Here is a 25183-nt window from a genome sequence, read left to right as displayed (position 1 = left end):
TAAGGGAAGGAGACTTTTCAATCAAGTGCCCCTTTGGGAAATGCTGGGGAAACAAGTTTATGTAGGGAAAATGCAGCCAAGATATACCCCATTTGGGGAGACTTTATATAAGTTATGAACTGTGAGGAGCAGCCCCTCCTCTACCTATTCAAAAGAAAAAAGGTCCCAATCAATCAGCAGCCACATAATTAGTGAATATATAGAGCGCTGCGTGCAAAATCTTGCTACTGGCACAGTAATATCCTCTTCCGACGGAGAAGTGTGGGGTTATTAGACTTTAAAACCTGCCCTTTGTACTTTAGGAAATCAGTTTTTATTACAGAATGTGCCTGGTTTTCACCCAAGTTCTAAGTACAACTTCAGAAGAAAGACTTCAACATCAGCTTGTGAAATTGAAGTGGGTGAAAAAAACTAAAGAAACTGATTTAAAATAGCACAGTTCTCCACAGTCCCTTGTTACTCAAGGAACATGTTCCCAGACTTATTTACAACTTAACAGCCTAAGGCACTGAAATAAGGTCCTTAACTAAATTTCCAATTGCCCTAATTATTAAAAATCCCAGCCCGCCCTTGGTGTAGCTTCCTTTGGAGTTTTGGGTTGGTTGTGTGGTTTTTTTTTTTTTTTTTTTGGTACTACAAAGGCAGGATGTGAACTTTTGAAATATATCAGATGACTGAACAGATCCTCCTACAGAATCTGGCAGCAACAAATGCAATCTGATTTCCAGATATTCAAACAAGCTGGATATTGTTTTCCCTCAGAGCTTTTGCACACCACACACCAGGAAATATGTCAATAATAATCTACAGAAGTTTTTAAAGATATACAAAACGAAGCTTAATAAATTGTGCCTTAATACTAAGAACTCTGAAGTAAAATTTCCACTTCTATTCAAAAATATTAGAACATGTAAAATAAATTTTTTTAGAATCAACTTTTTAAACTTTTGGAGGTATTAATGCTTTAAAAAAGCTATCCATACTCCAAAACTAAGTTTTCCGGAAACTACTTCAACAAATTCAGAGCTTAAATGCTACGTCTTTTAAGACTTTATTTTCTGAAAAACAGGTATTTCATACAATCTTTGCCATGTTAATGCAGATATGCACAAAGTAGGCCATGTACTTTTGTTTTCCAAAAGATGCATTATGAGCATTTTCAGGAAGCTGGTGTGATTTATTCAACTTTTAATCTTAAATACAATCACAAAATTATATCCATCAGGAGGCATTGCAACCTTTTGTACAGAGAAGCCACTTTTATTTATACAGTATTACTAAGAACAAGGAAGATTCAGTTCAACTCAATTTGCTCTTATATAATAAGGGTAAAGTAAATTAACAAGTGAAGTATGGTGTTGCCATTGACATTACAGGTGGAAATACAAGGAAAATTTAAACCAGAAAATAAAAGAACTTTAAACAGGAGCTGAAACTTGGACTGTCAAGGAAAAAAAAAAGCCTGTTTTGAAAGACATACATTCTGCAAGTCTGCATTTCAGAACATTCAGTTAAATTTATCATCTTCCAAAGTCAAGCTAATTTTATGACATTTTTACAATAGCACAACAAACAGCTTTTTCCCTAGTAAGCCCAAATTCCCATGGAAAGCAAGAGGCTAAATGGTTCATGTTGTACAACTAACCACTGAACCTATAAAGCTTCTCTCAATTGCAGTTCATTTGCCCTTTTGTAAAAAAGAGATGGTGATATTGTTACCCAGGCCTTAAAAAAAAGCAGGAAAAGTGCAACAAACCCTTCTGGGTTCATAATACAGTGGATTTTCTTCCTCAGTGTTTGGAAAATTTATAATGCTAGTTTTTCCCCATAGGAGGAATCTTTCTAATACAACCCAAATAGTGAAAAAAATCTGCCTTCTTTAAGCGATCCTTTAATTAACATAGTCTACCTCCTAGAGTTAAGAGGGGAAAAGTCCTAGCTCTAAATTACTGGCATTTACAAGCTCAAGATACAGAATGGAAGGGCACTGGTTTTCATATATATCTGGTTTTATGTAAAACAAAGGTACCTTCAATGTGCTAACAGAAAAACATTCATTGATTTTTTTATGTATATGAACAAAAGCTAACAAGCTAATTGTAGATGCCTTCTTTAATAGGAAAAGAACTGGGAGAAAAGAAGAACCAGCTCCTTTGATTTTAGTACTGCCAAAACAAGTAAGCCCCCAGAGTAATTACAAATATGTAGAGGAAAATAGGCCAGGAAGACTTTTCAATTCAAAGTACTGCCTATATCACAACAGATTTAAAAGGACCTAAGATTGCACATCAACTCTAATATTTGGCTGTACTTGCATTGCCCTGCTTGGAATTTTTTAATGGCTCTTTCCTTAAATTTCACACATCAGAACAACCACAATTAAAAACAAAAACAATGCAGATAACACCAAACATTGGACATTAAGAACACTACATACGACAGAATAGAGGCAAGTGTTAAGGGCAGAAGTGATGGAAGTTTTTCTTTGTATTACAAACCCTCAACCCTGAACCTGGGGTTTGGGCTCTAAAGGAGCAATTTAGGGGAGCAGATCAAGAGCTTGATTATCAGTTCTCACACAGAAACGTCACATATCTCAAACAACTCACAAGTGTCAGGCACAGAAGAATAATCATCTAACAAACTATGTGAAGAACTCATGACCAGAAATAAAGAGATACTGCAAGACACATCAAAGAAACAGAGTAAAAGAGAAATACAGACAGCTCCATAGACTACTAAGCCTCCACAGCTTTATAGAGAAATCAACTAAAATTCAGGCAATTCTAGAAAATTATAGACAGCAAAACACTTACGATAAACTTCCGTTTCCAAGGGTACTTCAAATTGTAGAAGTTTTAAGTTATTCTGTACCCCTGAATCTTAAGAAGGGTGGGGGGAGCACGAGAGTGTGAGAGTACAGAAGTCGGATGGGGAGGAAGAGGGAGAAGGAAGGTGGGAGAGGGGATGGGGGACAGGAGGAGGGAGGGTGGAGCAGACCCCTGGTTTGCCACAGGTATTTCTGTATTATCAAAAATGCATGACTTCATAACCATAGCACTCTGAACTTCACATTTTAAAAGATAATCACCAAAATACAGACCTGTCTTCTGAATCTGCTGTATGACCAAAGCTTTTTACTCCTGATTAAATCTCTTAACTGTTGAGTTCTCTTGTAAACAGTCCAAAATGACAAGGCTACTTGTCAAATGACTTCCCCAGAAGCAGCCAGAGTACAGACTGAGGTCTTATTGTCCAGAATGCAGCAAAGAGCAAGCTTTGAAGTCATCAATCATATCTGCCCTACAACCAAATATGTATATGTCACACTATTCTCTGAGGGATCATTTTAAAATAAAAGTGATGGATAATTTAGCAGAGGCACATGTTTTTTTATGTAAAGCTGTTTTTTTTTTGCTAGGATAAGGTGCCAGGTACCTCTGAAGCCTGAAATTCACAGGCAATAAAATTCACCTATTTCATTTTTCTTCTTTACCAACAAAAAGGCAATTTCTGATTACTGTCTATAAGGATAAACTAGTGTGAACTGGTTTTATCATTGTAATAAAAGTTTTTCCTTGTGACAAAGAATGTTGTTGAAAGACTAATCTTGAAACAGCAGAGGTAATCAAGTGATGAGTGCAACAGCCTCTAGGAAATAAAGCAGTGTGCAAAACACAGTATGGCATTATTATTCAGTTAGGTTGTTTTGATTGTGAAAATAAGGTTCAAAATGAATGAAGAAAGTAAAATTTGATGCACTAGTTTCCTTAACTTGCCATTAGACACATGGGTACTCAAAAATATCACCTTTCTTATAATACCTGTCAAAGTATTAAAAGAGCACTGATACTGAAATGCATTCTCCCATGAGTATTTAAGGATTACAGATTAATGTGGCAATCAGAATACAGCAAAGGCCAGAACTATGTGAAATTTTTCCTTAATTTCTTTCAAGTTTGTCTGTGAAGACTGGCAACTAGAAAGTGATCATAGCCCTAATCTCTAAATTGCAGGGAAAATGTACTCGATCAAGATTTTAATCCTCTTCTACTCTGTGCTGATACGTGATTTTAGGAATCCTATTCTAGTCTGGATTTTTATTTTGGATCAACAGTTGAGCTTACACAGTACTGAAATGCAATGCTAAATTTAAGGAAACCTTGATCATGAATTCACTACTGAACTATTAAAACTGTGCAAAAATTAAAGTACTTCACACACTAATAATGGAACTTAATAAAAGATGTTGGTTCTTACTTTTTGCTGATGTTTCATGTATATGTCCTAAAAGGCCAGGTAAACTAAAGCACTTTTAATTTACACCTTGTAAACTGTAAATTAAAAGTATCAAATGAGAAAACTGAATTAAAAAAACATTTCACTCTACCTCCACCAGAACATCACTTTATTGTTAATCTGCCATCAACAATGTAAAACTCTTAATAGGTACTCTATCCTGGTTTTTAAAAAGGTAAAAGATTACATTGGATTAGCTACTTTCTATGAAGATACTACAGCAATCACAGAAGAGGGAAATTTGAATGACCTCCCAAAAATGTACACTATAAGCAAAGGGGAGTGTACATTAAATCAAATGTCTGTTAGATTCATTACTTTTGAATGCACAGTGACAATTCTGGAAACTGTACATGATAGAATCACAGAAATGACTTAAATAACCAGAATTACATTTTGTATGTGATCATCAGACCTTTAAACAATCCTTGCATTTTCCGTGTTATCAGTGGTTTTGGAAAATTTTCTGTTTATCACTCCAAATATAAGTTAACAGCATCGAGATGAAGTATATGAAATATAAGGATTGAAATAAAAGTGAATGCGAAAGATGGCTAATCTACTAGATCAGGTAAAGGGGGAAATGGGCAGATGGAGGGGGATGGGGAGGACGACGATGGGGTGGGTTTTTTTCCCTTCATTTCAGAAGTAAGTTCTTCCAATGTAGTGTATCTGTTACATAGCTCTCCTTCTTCAGTCCATTTCTGAAATTCATATCTCATAGCCTTTTTTTGTACTTATTGGTCAACCCGACCAGTACTGTTGCTAAGCAACAAGTGTTATGCAAGAATCTGAATGCATCAAATCTTCCTTGGCTGTGATTTCTTCGCGGCCCCAGTTTCCTCTTGTTTCTGAGCTGGGTTTTTTTCCTGGATTGTACACACGGGGTCAGGTGGAATGGAGTTCCAAATCACTGTGCTCCGCGGCATCCCGATCTCTTTCTGCAGCTAACCTCCTGACACGTCTGCAGCTGTTCTGTGGCAGAAAGACAATCTCCGTGTTCAGGCGGTGAGCTTGCTTGCTTTCTTTCACCCTTGACCCTGGGGTTGCAGGCCATGGTGTTGGGCGTATCCCTGAGTGCAGCTGTCCTGCAGGATTCACTTCCCTAGCGCACCGAGATTTCCTAGGTTTCCTCAGAGTAAGCCCCCAGTTGCATCACCACCGACTGTGGTGTGGCTTTGGATGCCTGAGGCTGAGTTGATTCTGGTGGATGTCTGACCTCGCTTAACCAGACTCATCTACTGTCTTGCCATTCATACCCAGGCTGTCCAACCTTCATACAGCTGAGCCAAGTTATCTAGATTAGTTGCTTCCTTAATGACATAGTCAACCTGTAAAAATGGGCAGGACAGAATTTAAAGCCATTTAAAACTTGAAACAGCATGATTCATACCTGAGTTACATGAACTGTTTAAGTTTCTAATCACCCAAATTAATTACCCAAAGATGTGCAGTTGTCATGGTGGGAAGAAGTTAAATAATCTGAGCTTCCCTCCTAATTCTGTAACTTACAAATGTGTGCCTTGGGAAAGTCACAATCCCCTTTGAGCCTTACAAATCCTTAGATGGAGAGAGAGTGCCACTGACCTCACAGGTGTTCTTGGGATTAAACATGTGAATTCACTGGACAAATGCTTAGGTGAATTGAAAAGTGCCCAGAAGATTCTGGAACAGTTTCATACTCAGCAAACATCTGCTGATTCTGACGCAGTTAAATATTCTTTTACAGTAAGAGATATGATCATTTCTCTATCCAGAGCATCCATCAGGGTCCAATTATATAGTAAATGCTCACTCTATGGCTGCTGAATTATAACTTACAACAGTTCTTTGTGTGCAAAGAACTCTATACTTTCCCTACTCCTGTGAGCCACTTAACATTTTTTTATATAAAACTTAACTATCAGAATAAAAAGCACAATAGCTAAGCATCCTTCAAAAAAAAATGGACAGAGACCTAAGATGTAGTCATGAAAACACACAACCCATTAACCTACCAGAAAATTTCTGAAGCAAAGATACCCCTAGACCCAGAACACTGTCCAGGATTTTTGACAAATTTGACACACCCTCTCTAAAGAATGACTCTTAACCAAGAAGAGCTTAAGCTCAGATCCAATATAGAGATCTAACAGTGTTTACAACTTTAAAAAAAATTGCTGATGTGAATTGTGGATGCCAAGCCATTAGAAAATAGGGTATTCACAAGTCTCAGATTTTTACCCTACCCCACAGAAGAAAAAGCAAATGTGTAATGGAGAATTCAGGAGAACATTACCCTTGACTAAGTGCTCTAACTTAATAACAAAGATGGCACAAACAGACACACATTCAATGATGTAAAATTCTAAGAACACATCACTGGCAAAGTAGTCTTGCCAAAAATGCTATGATATAAGGAAAATATCAGACAAATATAAACTGAGGCACATTCTGCAAACCAAGTGGTCTGGACACATAAAAAATTTAAATGTCATAAAAGAAAAGGCTCAGGAACTGTTCTAGACATTAAAAGGAAATTAAAACTGGAACAAGTATATAAACTTCAGGATAAGCTTTGACTAAATTCTGTATGGGTGAGGGTGGCTAAGTAAAAAAGGATATCTGAAGATAACTGGAGAAACCTAAATATGGACTCAATGGTGGATAGCAGTCAACGTTAACACCAGTGTTAAGTTTTCTGAAGCTGATAATTTTATAATTGTATCGTAGCTATATATCATGGCTATATATTATTACAATGTTTTGTTTGGGAGACAAAGTACTTAGGGCAAGAAGTGTTACACAGAAAGATTAGGCAAATATAAGAATATTAATAACTGACTTGCCAATTCTAGGCAAGGAATATGTAATACATGAGCATTCCTATAACATTTCTGAAGTTTGAAACTTTTCAAAATAAACAGCTGTGGGCGAAAGAATTCATTCCTGAATTTATATATACAATTTTAATAATAATGATAAAATTTCAGAGTAATAACTTCAGACCAACTGACACCCAGGAACACTTTACAGATTATTTATAGATACTACTGACACCGAAAGTGTCACCCTCATATCATTAGAAGCCTTCACATAGCTCTCTCTAACACGCAAACTAATAGTCTTCTGTTGGAAGAGAAAGGGTCAAGCAACACCTCAAATTTTGGTTAAAAGAGGACTGGGTTGAAAGGAAAGTGTTAACAGGCTAGAGTTAGAGTTGACAATCTAGGAGCTGTGTTATTCAAAATCTTCTGAGGCCTGAAAATAGATTTAAATTCCTTATTTCTCGATATGCCACCGAAGATGGGGATGATGGAATCTTTAAACCTATACTGCTTCAGCAGCATTAAAATATGTAGCTCAAGTTTAAAAGATGGTCACCTGTTCAGCAACTGACATCCTCCTATTCGGATCAACATCTCGGCCCTCTAGCTTGGCTTTCACTCTCTTCCACACACTCACCGCATACGAGTTTCTCTCCTGCACAGCTGTGAAGCAATGAAGACATGTATAAGTCAAGCCACCACTGAGTATTAATATTTAATATTTAAGGTGTCCTTATTTTAACTAATTACCTTTTCCAGTCTTAGGGTCTCTGACGGCCTTTTTAGGACTACAAGCAACACTCTTGCCAGTTCCCGGAACGGTGCTCGGTGGGGTATCTGCTGATGTAGCTAGGTTTTTCTGAATCAGCTTTCTAGCGTTCTGTGACATGACATCAGGCTGAGTCTTCTGGCCAGTGTTGCTTCGGACTGCTACAGAGAGCAAGTTGGTAGCTCAATGTACAGGTAAACAGCAAACGGGCAAACAGGGCAGTTCTGTTTCAATCATCAACTGCAAATGGACAAGCCCTGATACTAGATGTGACATTACAACCTTAAAGTCCTTATCCCTTAAAATGAAAGCTCTTCACCTAAAAAGACAGTTTAAACAGCTGCTAAGTCGCTTCAGTTGTGTCCGACTCTGTGTGACCCCACAGACGGCAGCCCACCAGGCTCCTCTGTCCCTGGGATTCTCCAGGCAAGAACACTGGAGTGGGTTGCCATTTCCTTCTCCAATGCGTGAAAGTGAAGTCGCTTAGTCGTGTCTGACTCTTAGCAACCCCATGGATTGCAGCCCACCAGGCTCCTCCATCCATGGGATTTTCCAGGCAAGAGTACTGGAGTGGGGTGCCATTGCCTTCTCCCATTTAAACAGCTAGATGTGGCAAAAGGCGAGGAAAGTTACATTCACAGAATGATACATTTGCATACATGTGTGCATGCACACAGAGAAGTCAACAAATACACAGTGGTTTTGTCTCTAGTTGGAAAGCAACTACAGATTTTTCTATTAATTAATTTTCCGTATTTCCCTAACAGACATGTATTTTGTAATCATAGACAGTATTTAAACACACAGTATTTTTTTCCTCTAATCTCTAACATAAATACTTTTAAAATTAAGGCAAAATCTGTTCAGTTTGAAATATGACAAGAAATTAGGGAAACCCTTTATTTACTTAGATAATTAATGTTTTATGGGAGTATAGTTGATTTACAATGTTGTGTTAGTTTCTGCTGTACAGCAAAGTGAATCAGTTATACCACTCTTCTTTAGGTTCTGTTCCCATATAGGTCATTACACAGTGCTGAATAGAGGTCCCTGTGCTATACAGTAGGTTCTTGTTATCTATTTTATGTACAGTAGTGTGTATATGTCAACCCCAATCTCCCAATTTACCCCCTCCTTGGTAACTATAAGTTTGTTTTACATCTGTGACATAATTTGTTTTTCTAAATAGGTTTATTAGGGAAAACCTTTAAAAAGATGATGACTATAAACATGTTTGTTGTTGTTTATTTTCTAAGTCCTGTCTGACTCTTTTGCGACCCCACAGTCTAAAGCCTGTCAGAGGCCTCTGTCCATGGGATTTCCCAGGCAAGAATATTGGAGTGCACTGCCATTCCCTTCTCCAAGGGATCTTCCTGACCCAGGGATAGAACCCATGTCTCCTGCTTCTCCTGCATTGGCAGGTGGATTCTTTACCGCCTGAGCCACCAGGGAAGCCCAATAAACATATTAGATGCTCTTTAACATCTTAGCATGTATGTGTAGATTATCAACAGGTCAAGATACAGGTTTTTCTGAATACAGGAGTCTTACCTGCAGCAAAGGATGGTTGATAAGTAGCAGACGATGTTGGACTCGAACATTCATTTGTTGCATCAGTGACTAAGGGTGATGCAAAACTCACTAAATTATTATACACACTGAAATACAAAATAAAATGACTCATTTATGAAATGCTTCAGCAAATAGCTATTTATAAGTACGAACAAAACTGAAAAAAATATTAAATTAAATATACAAAACTTACTTTACCACATGTTTTGCTTACATTTTAAATTCAGGCCTGAAAGCATTCTTACCTCTGACTTTGCGTTTTCAGTTCTTTCAAGGTGGGAGTTATTTCCTGGAGCATTTCAACATGTTCTTGACTTCGAACCTGACCCATGGCTTGGACTAATGTAAACAGCACTGTCTGAATGTTGTCTTGCCATGATTTATATTCACCCAAGAACTGCCTAACACTGTTCTCATAGGGAACATCTTCACCATCTGCCAGAGCGGCTTCTTCATCCTAGAATCAACATGTTAATGATTAAGAAAAATGGTATTTGTTTTAGTATTACTCTTCAGACTAATAAGTGGCTTTTTAGTATCAATGTATTTAATCTGCTTATTACAATTTATTAATAACTTCTTTTCAATAGGAATCTTGTTTCCAGCACAAATAAAAACTCCAACTAAAAAGAAATCCAGGGACTTCCCTGGCAGTCCAGTGGTTAGGACTCCATGCTTCCACTGCAGGGGGGAACATGGGTTTGATCCCTGGTTGAGGTCCCACAAGCCATATGATACAACCAAAAACAAAAAAACTCAAAAAGTAAATGATCTACTGTTTTGTGATAATAAAGCCTTTTCTGAGGACTGTTTCCTTACTATCTAGATTCTATACAATACTGGAAAGAAGAGGCAATATTTCATTTATTTTGGAAGCAAACTATATGATTTGAGTTGGGAGCCAGAAGAGAAGTTAGAAATCTAAATACTCTGTGAGACTAAGTTCAAGTTTCAGCTCTTCTATAAGTTATGTGACTTTGTATAAATTAGTTTCTCTAAGCACCAGTTTCTCTGTGTACAGAATCAGAATACTATTTACTACCTGCTTAAAAAAAAACAGTTGACAGCTGATGAAAACACAAATAAACTCAGTGACAAACCAGAAATATGACCCTGGAGAAATTAGGTTTTTTTCTCATGAATAAAACTCTTTTGTAATTTTATAAAAGGGGGGAGAGTAATTATGTGTCAATGGTATTAATCTTACCTTGGCCATTGCTTTCAGGAGATGTTTGACATCTCCAAGCTGCCGGTTATGGCCAGTGAGCACAGTCTTTATATTATCAACCAGATTCTGAATTGTTTCACAGACTGTTTCTATTTGTTGCTCTTTCTCTGTCTGAATTGCTCTCTGAGTAGACATATCCTGGGTCAGTTGTTTGTGTGCTGACAAAAGCCACTCAGAGCTGCCAATAGGATGTTCAAGAGTCGTGTCCTAAAGAGAATAAGGGTTTGTTTGATTTTAAGAATCAGCCAGAAAAATATAAGATTCTTTTCCTCAACATCATATCAAAAGATAATCGTAACTCAAGTTGATACAAAGAACCTTAGTTGCTGAGTCATGAATTAATTCACTAGAAAAGTGTTTTCTTAAAAATTTAAATAAATTTTTAGAAATACTTGATAATTTAAACAATCTACAAAATACAAACTAAGATTTTTACTTTTCTGCCTAATTATACAGGGAACAAACGCTTAAAGTTTAAAACCTAAGAAAATATATTTGGAGTAACAAACATGACACACAGCTAGGACCCCAGGCACTGTAAGTAACTCTTTAAAATAAAACCAGGGCGTCCTAATACATAGTCTAAAGCCTTCCCACAAAGTAGAAATGCTGAATTTATTAACTTGATATTCCAGCATTCGTCCTCCACTAGCCCTCTGTCTGCTATCCTACTTTCCAAAGTGCATCTGAGTCATTTGCTACACATTATCTCTCTCCTTCCCTAGGAACCCCTACAGTGATTCTACTTATAGCTCTACTTATAGCTCTGAGAGTTCTTTTCACTTTTTCATTTCATTCACTGTATTATTTGTATAAATAAGTTCCTTTGGGGATAAAAGAAAGATTTAGTCATCCTTGAATTCTTCACAATATCTCATATACAGTACATGCTCAATAAATGTAGACTAGTGAATATATTGATTTTGAGAGCATATAGTTGGTCTTATTTAAATTACCAAATCTATTCACTCCCAAGAATCAAGACTTACCACCCTCTGTAATAAACGAAGCTCTAACTCAGAGACTGAACTGTTAAACTGTGATGCAAATGAACACATTTGCTGACACCGTTTGATTAGTTCAAATAATGCAGCATCCAGGTTTAAGGCTTCTGCAGTTCTAGTTCGTAAACTTTCAAAATGAATGATATTGCTGCAGAGGAAAGTGACCTGTGAAGAGGAAAAAGAGTGGAACCATCACAATGAGGAAAAAAAATTGCAATTAATGAAAGAAAAATAATACTACCTATTCATTTCCAGAATTTAGGACCAGGTCCTGAAAATGTATGAATGTATGACTCTCAGACCCACTTCTTATAAAAGCTGTAAATAAATTAACACTTTTAGGTTGATGCTGTCAAGTCTGAGAAGGCCAAAAAGCACCTAAGTAAAGTTAGGTAAACACATCTTCTGCATGATTCTTTTTTAACACAAATTTTACTCCATAGAAAAACTGTTATCATATTTAGCTTAAATTTGTTTGTGCTATATCTAAATTCCAATCTGAAATGCTCCCCCCTTCTGCTTCTACTCCTACATAATTTTACCATTTAGATCAGAAAACACTAACGGCTTATTTGACAATATTAAGGACATCTTTCAAGGTACAGTAATAGTATTGTGATTATGTTACTAACTAGTTCTCATCTTATATATACATACTGAAATATTTACAGATAAAATGATATAATATTTGAGATTACCATTAAATTTAGGGTAGGGAGTATACAGAAAATAAAGTAGGACTTAAGTTGACAATTATTAAATTCTGGTAATGGATATATGGGATATGGGAATCATATTAGTTCAATGTTGTGCCTGATTATATAATGAGTTATATTATCCTGTAACTGAAAATAAGATGGCACACACAGGTGCCCATACCTGACTTGCTCTTTGGCTCTCCTTAAGGACAAGATTTCTTCTTTCAGCTATTGTTGCTTCAAAATCCTGTAGTACAGGTGCCAGTGCAGGGTTGGCACCACCTGCCCATTTGAGTCGCTGTTCAATACTTGCTTCAAGTGCTGCCAGTTTCTCCTATAAAAGCCAGCAGAATCTCAGTGAATAGGACTCCACTTCCTATCTGTTGAGCATTTTATATGAATAAGAGAGATTCAAAAGAAATAGGATGGCATAAGTAACTTAGAAAACATCTTTAACAAACTGTCACCTTTTGGAATTAATCTTGACTTCATATAGAGTATTTAAGACTAAACATATCTGAGAAGGCAAGGACTGGCTTTCAGTTTATTTTGCAGAAAGAAGTTTCATTTTCATTTCTAAATAGTCTTTAAAAAAAAAACAAAACCCTGTCATACCAAATTCCCACTGCACTATATATGCTATCTATGAGAAAGTCCATTTATATCTTTGATTGTAAAAGATGAAAATCAGATTCCCACAAATGGAAACATTCATGAATAATGGTAAAAAATCCAGCCAGATTATCATAATACAAAGGTTTTACATAACAAAGTTGCTTCATTATGTACTCAACATTTCAAGTGGCGGAGTTCCCATTCATACTTTTCGCCCCCCACCCGCTCACACACAGACACCTCTAGAATCAGAAAGGGCATGAGTTCAATCTCTAAAGTGAAAACTAGGACTAATATGCTGTAGAGAAAAGGTATTTCAATCTTCAAAGAAGTGAGCTCAAGAAAAGTTCTATTAAAAATTTAAAAAATATTATTACAGTGATTGTAATTATACTAATATTAAACTATAAAAACAGAAAAATGTCAGTTACTACTGAATATATAAGAATACCAGAGATGTATATAAAACCATCATCAAGACCAGTTTCTCTTGTTGAAAAAAAGGTGAGATTAAATATTTTGCTGATGTGACCCAAAAATAGTCAAAAATGATGGTTTAGAAAAATGTTCTGCTGCTTTTGATATCACAAAATTCCATTAACTACACAATAGAAGGAAGATAGAACTAAACTTCATGGATATTAATAATATGCCAAACTTTCAGAAAACAAATTTGGTATTCAAGTTTTTACCATTACCAACGTTAATGTATAATGGCACAGTAATAGCCATTAAAAATTCTTAAATAGTTCATTAAAAATTTGAAATATTTAGTATGTCTGTATTCTTGGTTCAAAATATACTGCTAAGATTCAGTTACTTTGGAAGATAAGAAAAAAAAGACACAAATTAAAAATAAAAGTGAAAAAGGTATTAAAGTTCCTGTGACTTAAAAGCCAAGGACAGACTGAACAGAGCACTTCACCACAGCAGAGACCATTTCTAAAAGTAAGATGTGCCAGGAGGAGGAAATGACAAAACGTACCTGAACTGTTGCAATTGAAGTTTCAATCTGGCTCAGAGTATGGAGTTTCTTTTTCATGCTGGTTAATATGGCAGAACGAGGGGGAGGTGTGACAGACATGGCTTGTGGTCTATTGATAAGGAGATCTTCATGCTGCCACTGTTCAAAGAAAAAGAAATGTAATAAAGTAAGCAGGGGAAAAAACCAAGAGAGGGGAAGTGACATTAGGGGAAGGACTGGGGGAGGTGGTAAAAAGTCCAGGTGCAGCAGGGCAGGGTGGGCAGGGAAGAGTAACAGAAACTCAGTAAAAGAATTAACCAGATGGAAAATTTCCTGAGGTAGAGAATGGCTGATAAATTTCTTGGATCACGGATATGCAGTATTTAAACAGCAATTCTGAAGGCATTTCCTAGTAAAAGTAAAAGTTTCCTACACAATCCCCCGAAAATAATCTCCAGTTCAGAGGCTGGAACAAGCACAGTAGGTAGAAGAGTTGCCCAGCATGGGAGCTAAGCAAGTAACTGAGAGAGACAATGGCAGCAGTCAGAGGAGGAGGAATTCTCCAGTGAACCTACAAGTGGCAGAATAACAGAAAGGTGCAGGCAAGTGCTGACAGGGGATCAAGCCATCTTACGCGTGCATTCTGTACACTGTATGGTGGCCCCAGAAGGCCAAGGGACATCTGAGCTGAAATTTTAAAGTTATATATTGTGCTAGCTTACAATATGTTCAGATGAACAAAACTGGAAGGACTTTTATAATATTTTCCATGTAGTTGTCAACTTTTTCAATGAATAAACTCTAAAATGTATTAAATAAACCTTTCAACATTATTTTTTTGAAGTAAAATAAATGCCAAGAAAAGCCCAACATGGGGCTTTCCCTGGTGGTCTAGTGGTTAAGAATCCACTTTGCAATGCAAGGGACACTGGTCTGGGAAGATCCCACATGCTGTGGAGCAACTAAGCCTGTGCGCCACAAGTACTGAGCCTGTGCACCATAGTTACTGAAGCCTGTGTGCCTAGAGCCTGTACTCTGCAACAAGGGAAGCCACCGCAATGAGAAGCCTGTGCACCACAAATGGAGAGCAGTCCCTACTCTTCACAACTAGCGTACAGCCAACAAAGACCCAAAACAGCCAGTAAATAAAAGATTTTTTTAAATAGATGTTATTAAAAAAAAAATTCCCAATGTGCTAGATGGACTGCTAACCTATAATAAATGTAACTTCAGAATCTGAATAAATTACTTTTCTTAACTTATGACCTAAGAAACCAGCAAACTGATAAAACTGCAAAGAGAAAAATACACTGGTTCCATGTCCCACCAACTCACTCTTGGGAAGCGGCTTCAATATAAATGATACAAAGTAAACAACGTTTGGGCCAAACCAGAACCCCTGATACTACAGCCCCAGTGCTACTCCATGAGTCCACCTGTCTGAAGCTACTGACAATATACTGAAGTAAAGAAATAAGAAAAAAATCTATAATTTATACTGTGCTTATTATCTTACACAGATCACCATTTTTTTTTTCTTTTTTTAAAAAAGTGTTTTTGGCAGTGCTGGGTCTTTGCTGCTGTGCGGGCTTTTTCTAGCTGCTCAGAGTGGGGCTACTCTTGTTGCAGTGCGTGGGCTTCTCGCTGCAGTGGCTTCCCTTGTTGCAGAGCACAGGTTCCAGTGCACGCAAGCTTCAGAAGTTGCAGCACATGGGCTCAGTAGTTGTGGCGCACAGTAGGTAGTTGCTCAGTAGTTAGTTACTCCAAGGCATGTGGGATCTTCCCAGACCAGGGATCAAATCTGTGTTCCCTGCATTAGCAGGCGGATACTTATCCGCTGTGTCACCAGGGAAGTCCCAGATCATCATTTTTAATCCACACAGTCATCAACCTTTAAGAGAGTACTGTCCCCATTCTATAGGTAAGGAAATCAGATCTTAAGGGAGGTTAAAGGTAAGTTCATATACCCAAATCCAAATCTATCTCACTCCCAAAGCCTGTACTGCCCCGAAACAAAGGACAAAAACAGGCTTCTTAAAAACAGTTCCCAAATGATGACAGGATGTATGTAGAGAGCTTAGAGATTCAGGGAAACAGATGTCACTTTGGAAGTAATTGAGTTAGGCAGTACACAAGGAATATATACACCTAACAAATAAATTTAATTGTTAGAAATTACATATACAGGGTGGGGGACAGGGAGGCTCAGTAGGGAGGGGATATATGTATATGCACAGTTAATTCACTCTGTTGTACAGCAGAAATGAACACACGTTGTAAAGCAATTATACTCCAATTAAAAGAACAAGAAATTACATTTACAAATAATATTTAATGATAACACTAACCATAAAACACTGATGGAAACTAATTAAAAGGACACAAACTATAAACATAAAATGATCACAACTCTGTAACCGAGAAATGTTACAGCAATGTTAAAGCTGTGTTTGTTCCAGGTTGGCACAATTTGGCAAGTTTAAAATGTTCTCCTCTTTATATTGTTCTACAATAATCTCCCGGCTTACCCCTTTATGAAGGGAAATACTTACCTGAAACATGGCGATGTGCAGCTGGACACGCTGCAGGCTTGTCTTGCAGGAGGCGATGCTGGTCTCCAGCCTGCGTACCAAGTCGTGCTTCTTCCAGGCAGTGTCGTAGGAGCTCGCCAGCACAGTCGCCCTGTTCATGACCAGCTGAGAGAACTTCCCGATCTGGATGTTGTGCTCCACCGCCTTCTTACACAGATCGTCAACAGAAACTTTGCTTTCAGCACCAAAATCCTTCGCCTCCACCTGCGCAATGATGTCTACCCCTAGAGCACTGATGAAGCTGCACAGTGTGAGGCCCAGGGCTTGGTTCGGGAGTCCAATCAGGAGCTGCCGCACAAAGTCAGCTGTGAATGCCTTTATTGGTTTGGCCATCTGGTCTTCACTGAAACAAGAGTTTCTAAAAAGGGTTTTCACATTGACAATCTGTACAGGCCCATTTACAGTATTCTGATCTTCAAGTGAACTTGATCCTAAAAAAGGAAATATTTCTTTAAGTATTTCATACAATACTAAAATAAGGTGATAATGCTAACTTAAGAATTTGAAGACTTCCATGAACTTAAGATTTTAATTTACAGTTAAATTAAGCCTACTCTATCCCATTTCCCTCCAAAGTACAACTAAATCTGGCTTAAGTGTGAAATATTACCTGACAAAGTTTTAGAAAAGGTACCACAGAGCCGAAAGAACTCCTTAATTGTCTGTAGTCGTTTTAGAAAGAAGATCTCTTCCAGCACCTGTCGGTGATTATCATCATCAAAAAAATTGACCTGAGTGCTCCTGGCTTCCCGTATTATGTCAATCTTTCGCCAAGCTATAGGAATTTCCATCTTATTTAGCTATGTAAATGAAAGAAAAGAAAGTTCACTTCTCCACTCTTCAAACACGCAGCAACTACTTTACTACACTTGCATTATTCATCAAACCAGGTCAATTATTTACCTTTTCAACCAATAAGCCAAAAGCAGTCTCAACTTGGGCAAACATGCCATCAAATGCTACCAAAAGCATCTGGCCAGCTGACATTTTTGGTGTTTCATCAACTGAACCATTTCTTGGTTGGATTAATTCACCATACTGAGCATGAAGCATTCTAGAGGAAAAGAAAAAGGAGTTAAAACCATTCCTAAACAGTAATATATTTGGGGGGAAACGTTAAGATCAACAAGTCTTACAGCTAGTATGCAGAGTCTAGGAAAAAGTCTTTTTATGAAGGAAGGAGTGTTATTAGCCATTGTTCATGTGATTAAATTTTATGCAAACTGAAGTTATGACAATTTAAAAAGAACTATACAAAATATTATAGTATCTCTTTATATACAGAACGTAAGATAATTTACACTTCCAATATTAAAAAAAAAAATCAAGAGGCACACAATTCTAAAGCTGGTGGACCCAGCAAAAGTTGTCAAGTATCTTCACACTACTGTCACATGACAGAGTCAGCTACAGACAATGAATGGAAATAGCTATCCTTTTTCGCATGCTGAGTTTTGAATAATGCATAGTTTGAAGGTAGGTCTTGAGAAATTTGCTCTCACATTATAATTAACTGAAGACTTGCATTGTGTTTATGTATCCAAGTACCATGTTAAACATTTTATGTAAGTTTAGGCTATCAGAGAAATTTATAATGGAAAAAGAGCTATATGATGGTATAAAATTTTCATTTAAATTACCAAAAAGTTTCTCTAACACAAGATACAAACAGGCTGTAGCAGAATCAAACATGAAGTCTGTCACCCAGTGCATACATGAAGTAAACATTCCTCCATTTGAGAGTAAAGGGAATCTAGATTAGACATCAAGGGAAAGTAAGGGCTGAACTTTTGTGACAAAGAAAAGTGTACAGGCTTAGCATCTAACTTTTAAAATAATGCTAGGAACTTTATGATAAAGCTCCTGCACAAATAATCTCATTATTTAGCTGGCAAATGTTTATGCTATACTAATTACAGTTGTTTTTTAAATTTTATGATAAAACTAAAAGAAACATGAGAAAATAGGAAAAATTTGAATGCAGGATAAAAGAAAACATCAAGGAGTTATTACCCTTTCTTATGAAATAAGGGCCTCTTAAGAAAGTAAGTCTACATTTTAGATATACATTTCTCCTGCAGTTTAAGAATGAAAAGGTATTTGATTCAAAGTAACCAGAGAAGTACAATTTAAACAAGATTAACCAGAAGCAAAAAAAAAAAGGGGGGGGGATGAGGGGGGCAGGATTAATCACAGTGTAGATAATTACTGAAGGTGGTAAAATGGGAGTTCATTATACTGTTCTCTCTGCTTTCTTATATCTTGTAATTTTCCCATGGGAGGAAGTATTGGGTCAATTCATTGCTACTCTCTCAATTACATTTTCTGACAGTAACTGGACAGAATGCCAAAGAAAGGGGTCCTGAATCACAAGGCACAAAGGGGCTTAGGGTTTAGCTTTAGGTACACTGCATGGCTGAAGAAACTGTTCAAGCTCTACATGTTTCAAAGTCAAACTGTTTTCCTAGATTTAAGAGTTGAGAAATACAAAGTTCAATACCTAAAACAAACTTATAAAACTTAAGCTAACAAGTGTTCACTTGAAGTGACATGTATACTCAAATTAGCAAACTAAACTGGCTCAGATGCTCCCATTGAATTCCAAGTGCTGGCTTAAAAAATACCACATTCCACTTTGTGTGTGAGCACAAGTATGGTAAAAACTACAGCCCTTAAAGAATATGTATGTGTATGTAATAAAACCACACACACACACACACACGCGCGCGCGCACACATGTAACTGGTAAAACCTGAGTAAGCTCTGTGGACTGTACCAAAGTCAACTTCATGGTGTTGCTACTGTACCACAGGTATGCAAGATGCTACAATGAAGGAGGGATGAAGGCTACATAAGACATCCCTGAGCAATTTTTTTTTTTTTAAAATACAACTTCCTATGAATCTGTAATTATTTCCAAATAAAAGGGTTTTTTTTGCTTTGGGGGGGGGTGGGGACGGGAAATGTTGTTTTGATTTTGTTTGTTTCAGCCATGCCATACGGCTTGCAGAATCTACCAGGGACTGAAACTGCACCCTTTCCAAGTGCAGAATCCTAACCACTGCATCACCAAGGAATTCCCCCAAATGAAAGTTTTTTTAAAAAGATACACTGAGGCTTCCCTAGTGGCTCAGTGATAAGGAATCCACCTGCTAATAAAGGAGATACGGGTTGCACGCCTGATCTGCGAAGATTCCACACGCCTTGGAGCAACTACGCCCGTGTACCACAACTATTGAGCCTGTGCTCCAGAGCCCAGGAACTGCAACTGCTGAGCCTACAAGCCACGACTACGGAAGCCCATGTGCCCTAGAGCCCAGGAGCCACAGCAAGGGAAGCCACCGCAATGAAAAGCTGGAGCCACTGCAGCTGCACAACAGCCCCTGCTCCCACAACTAGAGAAAGCCTGAGCAGCAATGAAGACCCAGCATGGCCCAAGATAGATAAAACTTAAAATGTATCTGGCTTCCCAACTCTTTCACAAGAAAACAGCACAGCTTAGCATTCACTTGCCTGGCAACATCGATGTAATGAGCATGTGTTTCTTCCTCAAGTCCCATAGCTGCATTTCTTAAATAGGCTTGAAGAGATTCAACTAGAGTCTGCAGAGGAACACCATCAGTTGTCTGCTCAATAAGACTGTCCAGCTCATGAAGCATATTTTCTAACGTGTATTCTCCTTTCATTAAACATCTCAGTGCTTCTGGAAATATGATTTGCCGGAAATTTGAATTTAATTCCTGTAAATATGTAAGAAACCTATTTTAATGCTTCCTGAGTTTAGATAAAGCAACATTAAAGGTTGAGGAAGTCAAACTGCTTTTCAGAACCAGAGATGAAAAATACAACGCTCAACATTTAAAACAAACTTACAAAATTTAAGCTAATTTAGAAGTGCTCACCTGAAGTGAGGTGTATACACCATTAGCCAAATGAACGGCCTCAGATGCTTCCATGGGGTTAGGAATGTCTAAGTCTTGTGGCACTAAATGACACTGCTTCAGTAACTGAACCAGACATGTGACATTTCCGCTCATACTGCAGAGTTCCTCCAAGAACCAGGCTCCATCCCGAGAAGTCAGATCAACCAGCTGCTCTCCAGCACTCGACGCTGCACCTTCCATCATTAGGTTACGCCTGAATGAGATAAATATTTGTACAGTGAAACTGACTTAGTGGAACCCACACAAATAGGATACCTCAAAATCTGGGAGAAAAAAAAAATAAAGCAGTCTTACACTGGGAAAGACTAACAGAAAGTACAAGGATACCTTAATTTTGGGATTAAACAAAAAACACATGAACTCTCTCAATAAGCACTAATGTTTGCAGGACAACGAAACAGTCTCAATGATATGTCAGCTGACTCACCTTGTGAGAGTACAAAGGGCAGAAATAATAACACTTGCTAGACTCAAAGATCCTTCCTCTCCATTCTCGTGAAGGAAAACTTTGATACAACGTTCAATTTCTTTCAACTGATCTTCACAAACCGGTACAGTGACAGCTTCCTGTTTCAAGCGTTCCACCTGTCTGATAAGTCGGCTGTTGATGTCGGCTGCGTACCGCTGCAGGGTCATCTCAGTGGCCGTGATGAACTGACACACTGTTGGGGGTGGCTGGGGCGCATACTGCATTTCATATCTTTAAAAAAGAGAAAGAGGTGCTTGAAAAGAAAGTTCACACCTTACAAAATACTAAAAAAGACAAGATGGACTACTGTATTTGATACAGAGCAGAAATCATTATTTCCATTTACAGAGAAGGTTTCAAGAGCAAAAGTAACTTCTAAAAATGATTTAAGTAACAGAAACAGTGTGAATTCAGCTCTCTTTACCTGATCACATCACTCTTAGATACATTTTATCTAAGAGTGAGATACATTTTAACTAATTACAGAAAACACTGTCTTATAAAGGAAAACAAGAGTTTGCTGCTGCTGCTAAGTCTCTTCAGTCATGTCCAACTCTGTGCGACCCCACAGACAGCAGCCCACCAGGCTCCCCCGTCCCTGGGATTCTCCAGGCAAGAACACTAGAGTGGGTTGCCATTTCCTTCTCCAATGCATGAAAGTGAAAAGTGAAAGTGAAGTCGCTCAGTCTGTCTCTTAGCGACTCCATGGACTGCAGCCTACCAGGCTCCTCCGTCCATGGGATTTTCCAGGCAAGAGTACTGGAGTGGGGTGCCATTGCCTTCTCCAAAACAGGAGTTTAAACCCTCTTAAAACCACAAGAAAGTGACTCCATTCAAATTCCATCTATCAATCATTTCTTTCAGAAAATGAAATACTATGCAATTGAAAATATGAACACAACTTTGCTTCCAGTCCCAATGAGAAGTAAAGAAAATCGAGAGTGATCAACTTACTTCCTGTAAAGTTCCTGACAGCGTTCTACTGTGGTATTACAGATGAGCTCTTCCATCCAGGTCTTCCACTGCTCAATTCGATGTTTCTGAAATATGGCCTTTGGATACTGCAGAGCAACAGTTGCGTAGTGATGCAGCTGCTCCAGACAGCCTCGCAGCACCGAGCGCCTCTGCTGCAGGAGGGCACCAACCTCCCCTTCTAGCTGCTCACACTGGCTAATCAAGTGGGCCTGGCCAGCATTCTGCAGAAAGGCTGTTGCCGGCACGTAGCTGGGAGGACCTTTTGGTAAAAGATAATTATCCATTACAGTGAAGCTGTTTCAAATCAGCAGTCATTGAAAGGAGTACAAACCAGAACTCCACACAAAAACACATAACAACAAAACTCACATGCTCACATGTACATCTAACATACCAAGGTCCATCTGTGTGCTTATCTCCTGAAGCAAACTGGCCAGCTGTGTCGCTTCCAAATTACTGAACGCGGCCTGATAGTGTGTTATCCACTGTTCAAATTCATTCAGCTTCACCTGGATTGCTTCCTGAACAGCTCTCTGCTGAGTCTGTAGTTGAGTGTGTTCAGAATACCTAATGGAAGGAAAAAATTTTAATTGACTGCTGGGAATTTTCATCACTCTAAAAGTACATTTTGCTCATACTTGGACTGCCTGGTAAGCTCCTTTTTAATCTTGAGGACACCACTCAAATGTCCTTTTCTCCTCTGGTTTTTTTCCTGAGGCTATAGTCCCCTAACTATACTCGCAACATTTTAAACAAAATTCTACCACATTTACCAGAGTTATTTGAAGTGTGGAAGACTGAGATCAGAAGATCTCTGTAATCTCAGCATCTCCTGCAGTGTCTGGCACTTGCACATTTAACCACCCTTCACTGAGCCAGGCACCCACTCTATGTGAGGTTCACTCACTTAGATCAAAGCTCAGAAAAACTTGGCCATGTGGACAAAACCCACCATACAAATGAATAAGGATTCAGACATAAACTGCAGAGGAAAAAACCAAAATCCCAGGTTTTCTGAATCCAAGTTCACGGTTCTAACCACTATGTCCATCTCCCACAGTAACTCAAATGTCTAAATACAATGAAGCTGAAAATTTAAGTGAATTCTATTAATACTTCAAAACTGCAGTTCTTGCGAGAGCTTTGATTATTCATGTGAGTTGCTGCAACAATTCTAATTCAAGTTGATAATGTTCACACAAATAAAAAGTTCTCCTTAATGGAATAAAGATAAATTAAGAGTTCAACACTTGTTTTAAACCTGTGTTGCAGAGTATGAGAAGGATGATCCACTCCTTCAGCTCCTTCTAGAAACTCAATTTCTTCCAGCAGTTTGCCCTGCAGTTTCTCCACATCTGTTAGTTGCTCTTGCAAGCTCAGGTATTCATCTAAGCTGCTGTCCAGCTTGGGAAGTACAACCAGCATCTCATCTCTGTTTTTAAACCAGTTCACCTGTAAAAAGACATAATTAGGAAGATTCTTATAAGGCCGACTGTGAGGTATGAGGATGTATGCCAAAAGGATCATGTTAGAAGGATGTTCTGCACATGCTATCATACTTAAATCTCAACAAAGCCAGTGTGGATCACCCTCATTTTTATAAAGATAACTAATGCAATCAATTCACATGGCCATAAATGAAGACTCAATTCCACAATACACAATAACATGCAGTTACCACCATGCCACACAAAGCAAGATCAGCACCACTGGCTACCATGGAGGAGAAGACTATCCAATCAAAACCAAGGAGACAATCCAGTTAAAGAACACTTAAAATAGTCACTGGCAAACACATTCAGTCTACTAAAAAAGGTATATTTTTCAAATCATTAACCCACCTCCCACGTGGGAGTGTGACTGTGTCTTTTCATGTGAGCATTTCTTAGCAAACGATCACAGCAAACTGCCATACTTTGTGACCATTTCAATATTATACATGACAGTCTTTTTTTTTATGGACCTGTTAACCTTTTTCTTTTTTTGGTGGCATTACACAGCTTGCAGGATCTTAGCTCCCTGAGGAGGGCTGGAACCCAGGCCCTGGCAGTGAAAGCACCAGGTCCTAACCACTGGACCACCAAGGAATTCCCTGGTCTTGTTAACTATTAACAAAAAAGGGACAATGACTTATTATTACTGGCCTCACCTTAATTTCAGCTACTCTCGAAGAAAAAAGGCTGCGAGTGATCTCTCGTTCCATCTCTCTCTTGCTCTGCTTGCTCTCAGCCTGCTGGCCCCCTCCACCATAGACCGCACCAGCAAACCCAGCCTCGCCCCCAGCTGTCCAGTCCACCAGGGGGTCATATACAAAGGCCTCCAGCAGCGTCAGCAGAGTCTCTCTGCCACGCCGCATAATGTGTAGAACCTGTTTTCAGAAAACTTTTAATTAAGTTTTGCCACAAGCTTCCTCATTAAAATGTAGTTTTTCATTCCAAAGGACTTGTTAATGTAACAGGTACACTAAGAGGTATAAGAGAAAACCACATACCTGCTCACATGAAAGCCTAAAAACACCTTCTACTCCAGTTACACCCAGTGCTGTTTCAATGTTCTGTGTCATTCGAAAAGGTACTTTCTCAGGAACTCTAAGGCTTTTACCTTGAAAAGACAAATCATTATATTTTTGTCCTTTCACCAAAATATACTCGACCCTTATATAAAAAGTCCACTTTAATTTTACCTTTTTCAAAGCAAACATTGTAATCTATGTGAACAACCTCTCCAGTCGTCATATCTATGAGAACATTATCCAGATGTCTATCTCCAAGGCCAATTATGTATCCGACCATAGACATGACTGCAGTAGATCTGGCATAAGACTAAAGAAGAGGGGGTGGGGGGAGCAAGTTAGGCATTATTAGCAAATTTCCTTCCAACACGGTCTTTATCCTCTAAAATTTACAAGCCTCCACAGTCCTACTCCCTTATTTCTGAATAAATAGCTGGCACTCTTCAGGGATGCTGCATGTGATCACAGACTACAGTGAGCAGCAGCATACAACACTGAGGTCCTTGTTGTTCTACTTAATCATCAACAGAATGCAGGACTTAAAAAAACAACTATTCTTCAGTCTCTCTAGTTTTTCCCTTTCTAAAGTTTTTATTCCACTTTTCATTTCATCCATAATCCCCTTCATTCTGCCTTCATACAGTCATGGCCATGCCTCATAAAAATAAATGTAATATAAGATTCAAATGCAGGTCTCAAACTACCAATTCTAGAGGGGCAGCAGGAAGAGGGTGAA

General features: G+C 38.2%; 1 protein-coding gene across 3 annotated transcripts in view; it reads right to left on the bottom strand.

The window, feature by feature from the left end:
* Nucleotides 1-1035: 1035 nt before the first annotated feature.
* The window catches only part of SMG1 (SMG1 nonsense mediated mRNA decay associated PI3K related kinase), a 98992-nt gene continuing 74844 nt past the window's right edge, over nt 1036-25183 (bottom strand). For all 3 annotated transcript variants that reach the window (XM_086375571.1, XM_086375570.1, XM_086375572.1), the window contains 21 exons: nt 24619-24757; nt 24427-24536; nt 24085-24303; nt 23197-23387; nt 22330-22502; nt 21915-22194; nt 20919-21191; nt 20450-20684; nt 20061-20287; nt 17451-17601; nt 17158-17347; nt 16509-16978; nt 13978-14115; nt 12559-12711; nt 11665-11844; nt 10655-10882; nt 9693-9904; nt 9427-9533; nt 7857-8036; nt 7663-7769; nt 1036-5630 (listed from right to left, as the gene is read on the bottom strand). In XM_086375571.1, the coding sequence (XP_086231697.1) occupies nt 5553-5630; nt 7663-7769; nt 7857-8036; nt 9427-9533; nt 9693-9904; nt 10655-10882; nt 11665-11844; nt 12559-12711; nt 13978-14115; nt 16509-16978; nt 17158-17347; nt 17451-17601; nt 20061-20287; nt 20450-20684; nt 20919-21191; nt 21915-22194; nt 22330-22502; nt 23197-23387; nt 24085-24303; nt 24427-24536; nt 24619-24757 (4041 nt within the window). In that variant the 3' untranslated portion in view covers nt 1036-5552. The remainder of the gene's footprint in view (nt 5631-7662; nt 7770-7856; nt 8037-9426; nt 9534-9692; nt 9905-10654; nt 10883-11664; nt 11845-12558; nt 12712-13977; nt 14116-16508; nt 16979-17157; nt 17348-17450; nt 17602-20060; nt 20288-20449; nt 20685-20918; nt 21192-21914; nt 22195-22329; nt 22503-23196; nt 23388-24084; nt 24304-24426; nt 24537-24618; nt 24758-25183) is intronic.

The sequence above is a fragment of the Bos grunniens genome, chromosome 25, assembly GCF_055505025.1.
Source record: "Bos grunniens cultivar Pamir isolate PY7600 chromosome 25, Bosgru_T2T1.0, whole genome shotgun sequence".
NCBI lineage: Eukaryota > Metazoa > Chordata > Mammalia > Artiodactyla > Bovidae > Bos > Bos grunniens.
This window is presented reverse-complemented; position numbering and strand designations above follow the sequence as displayed.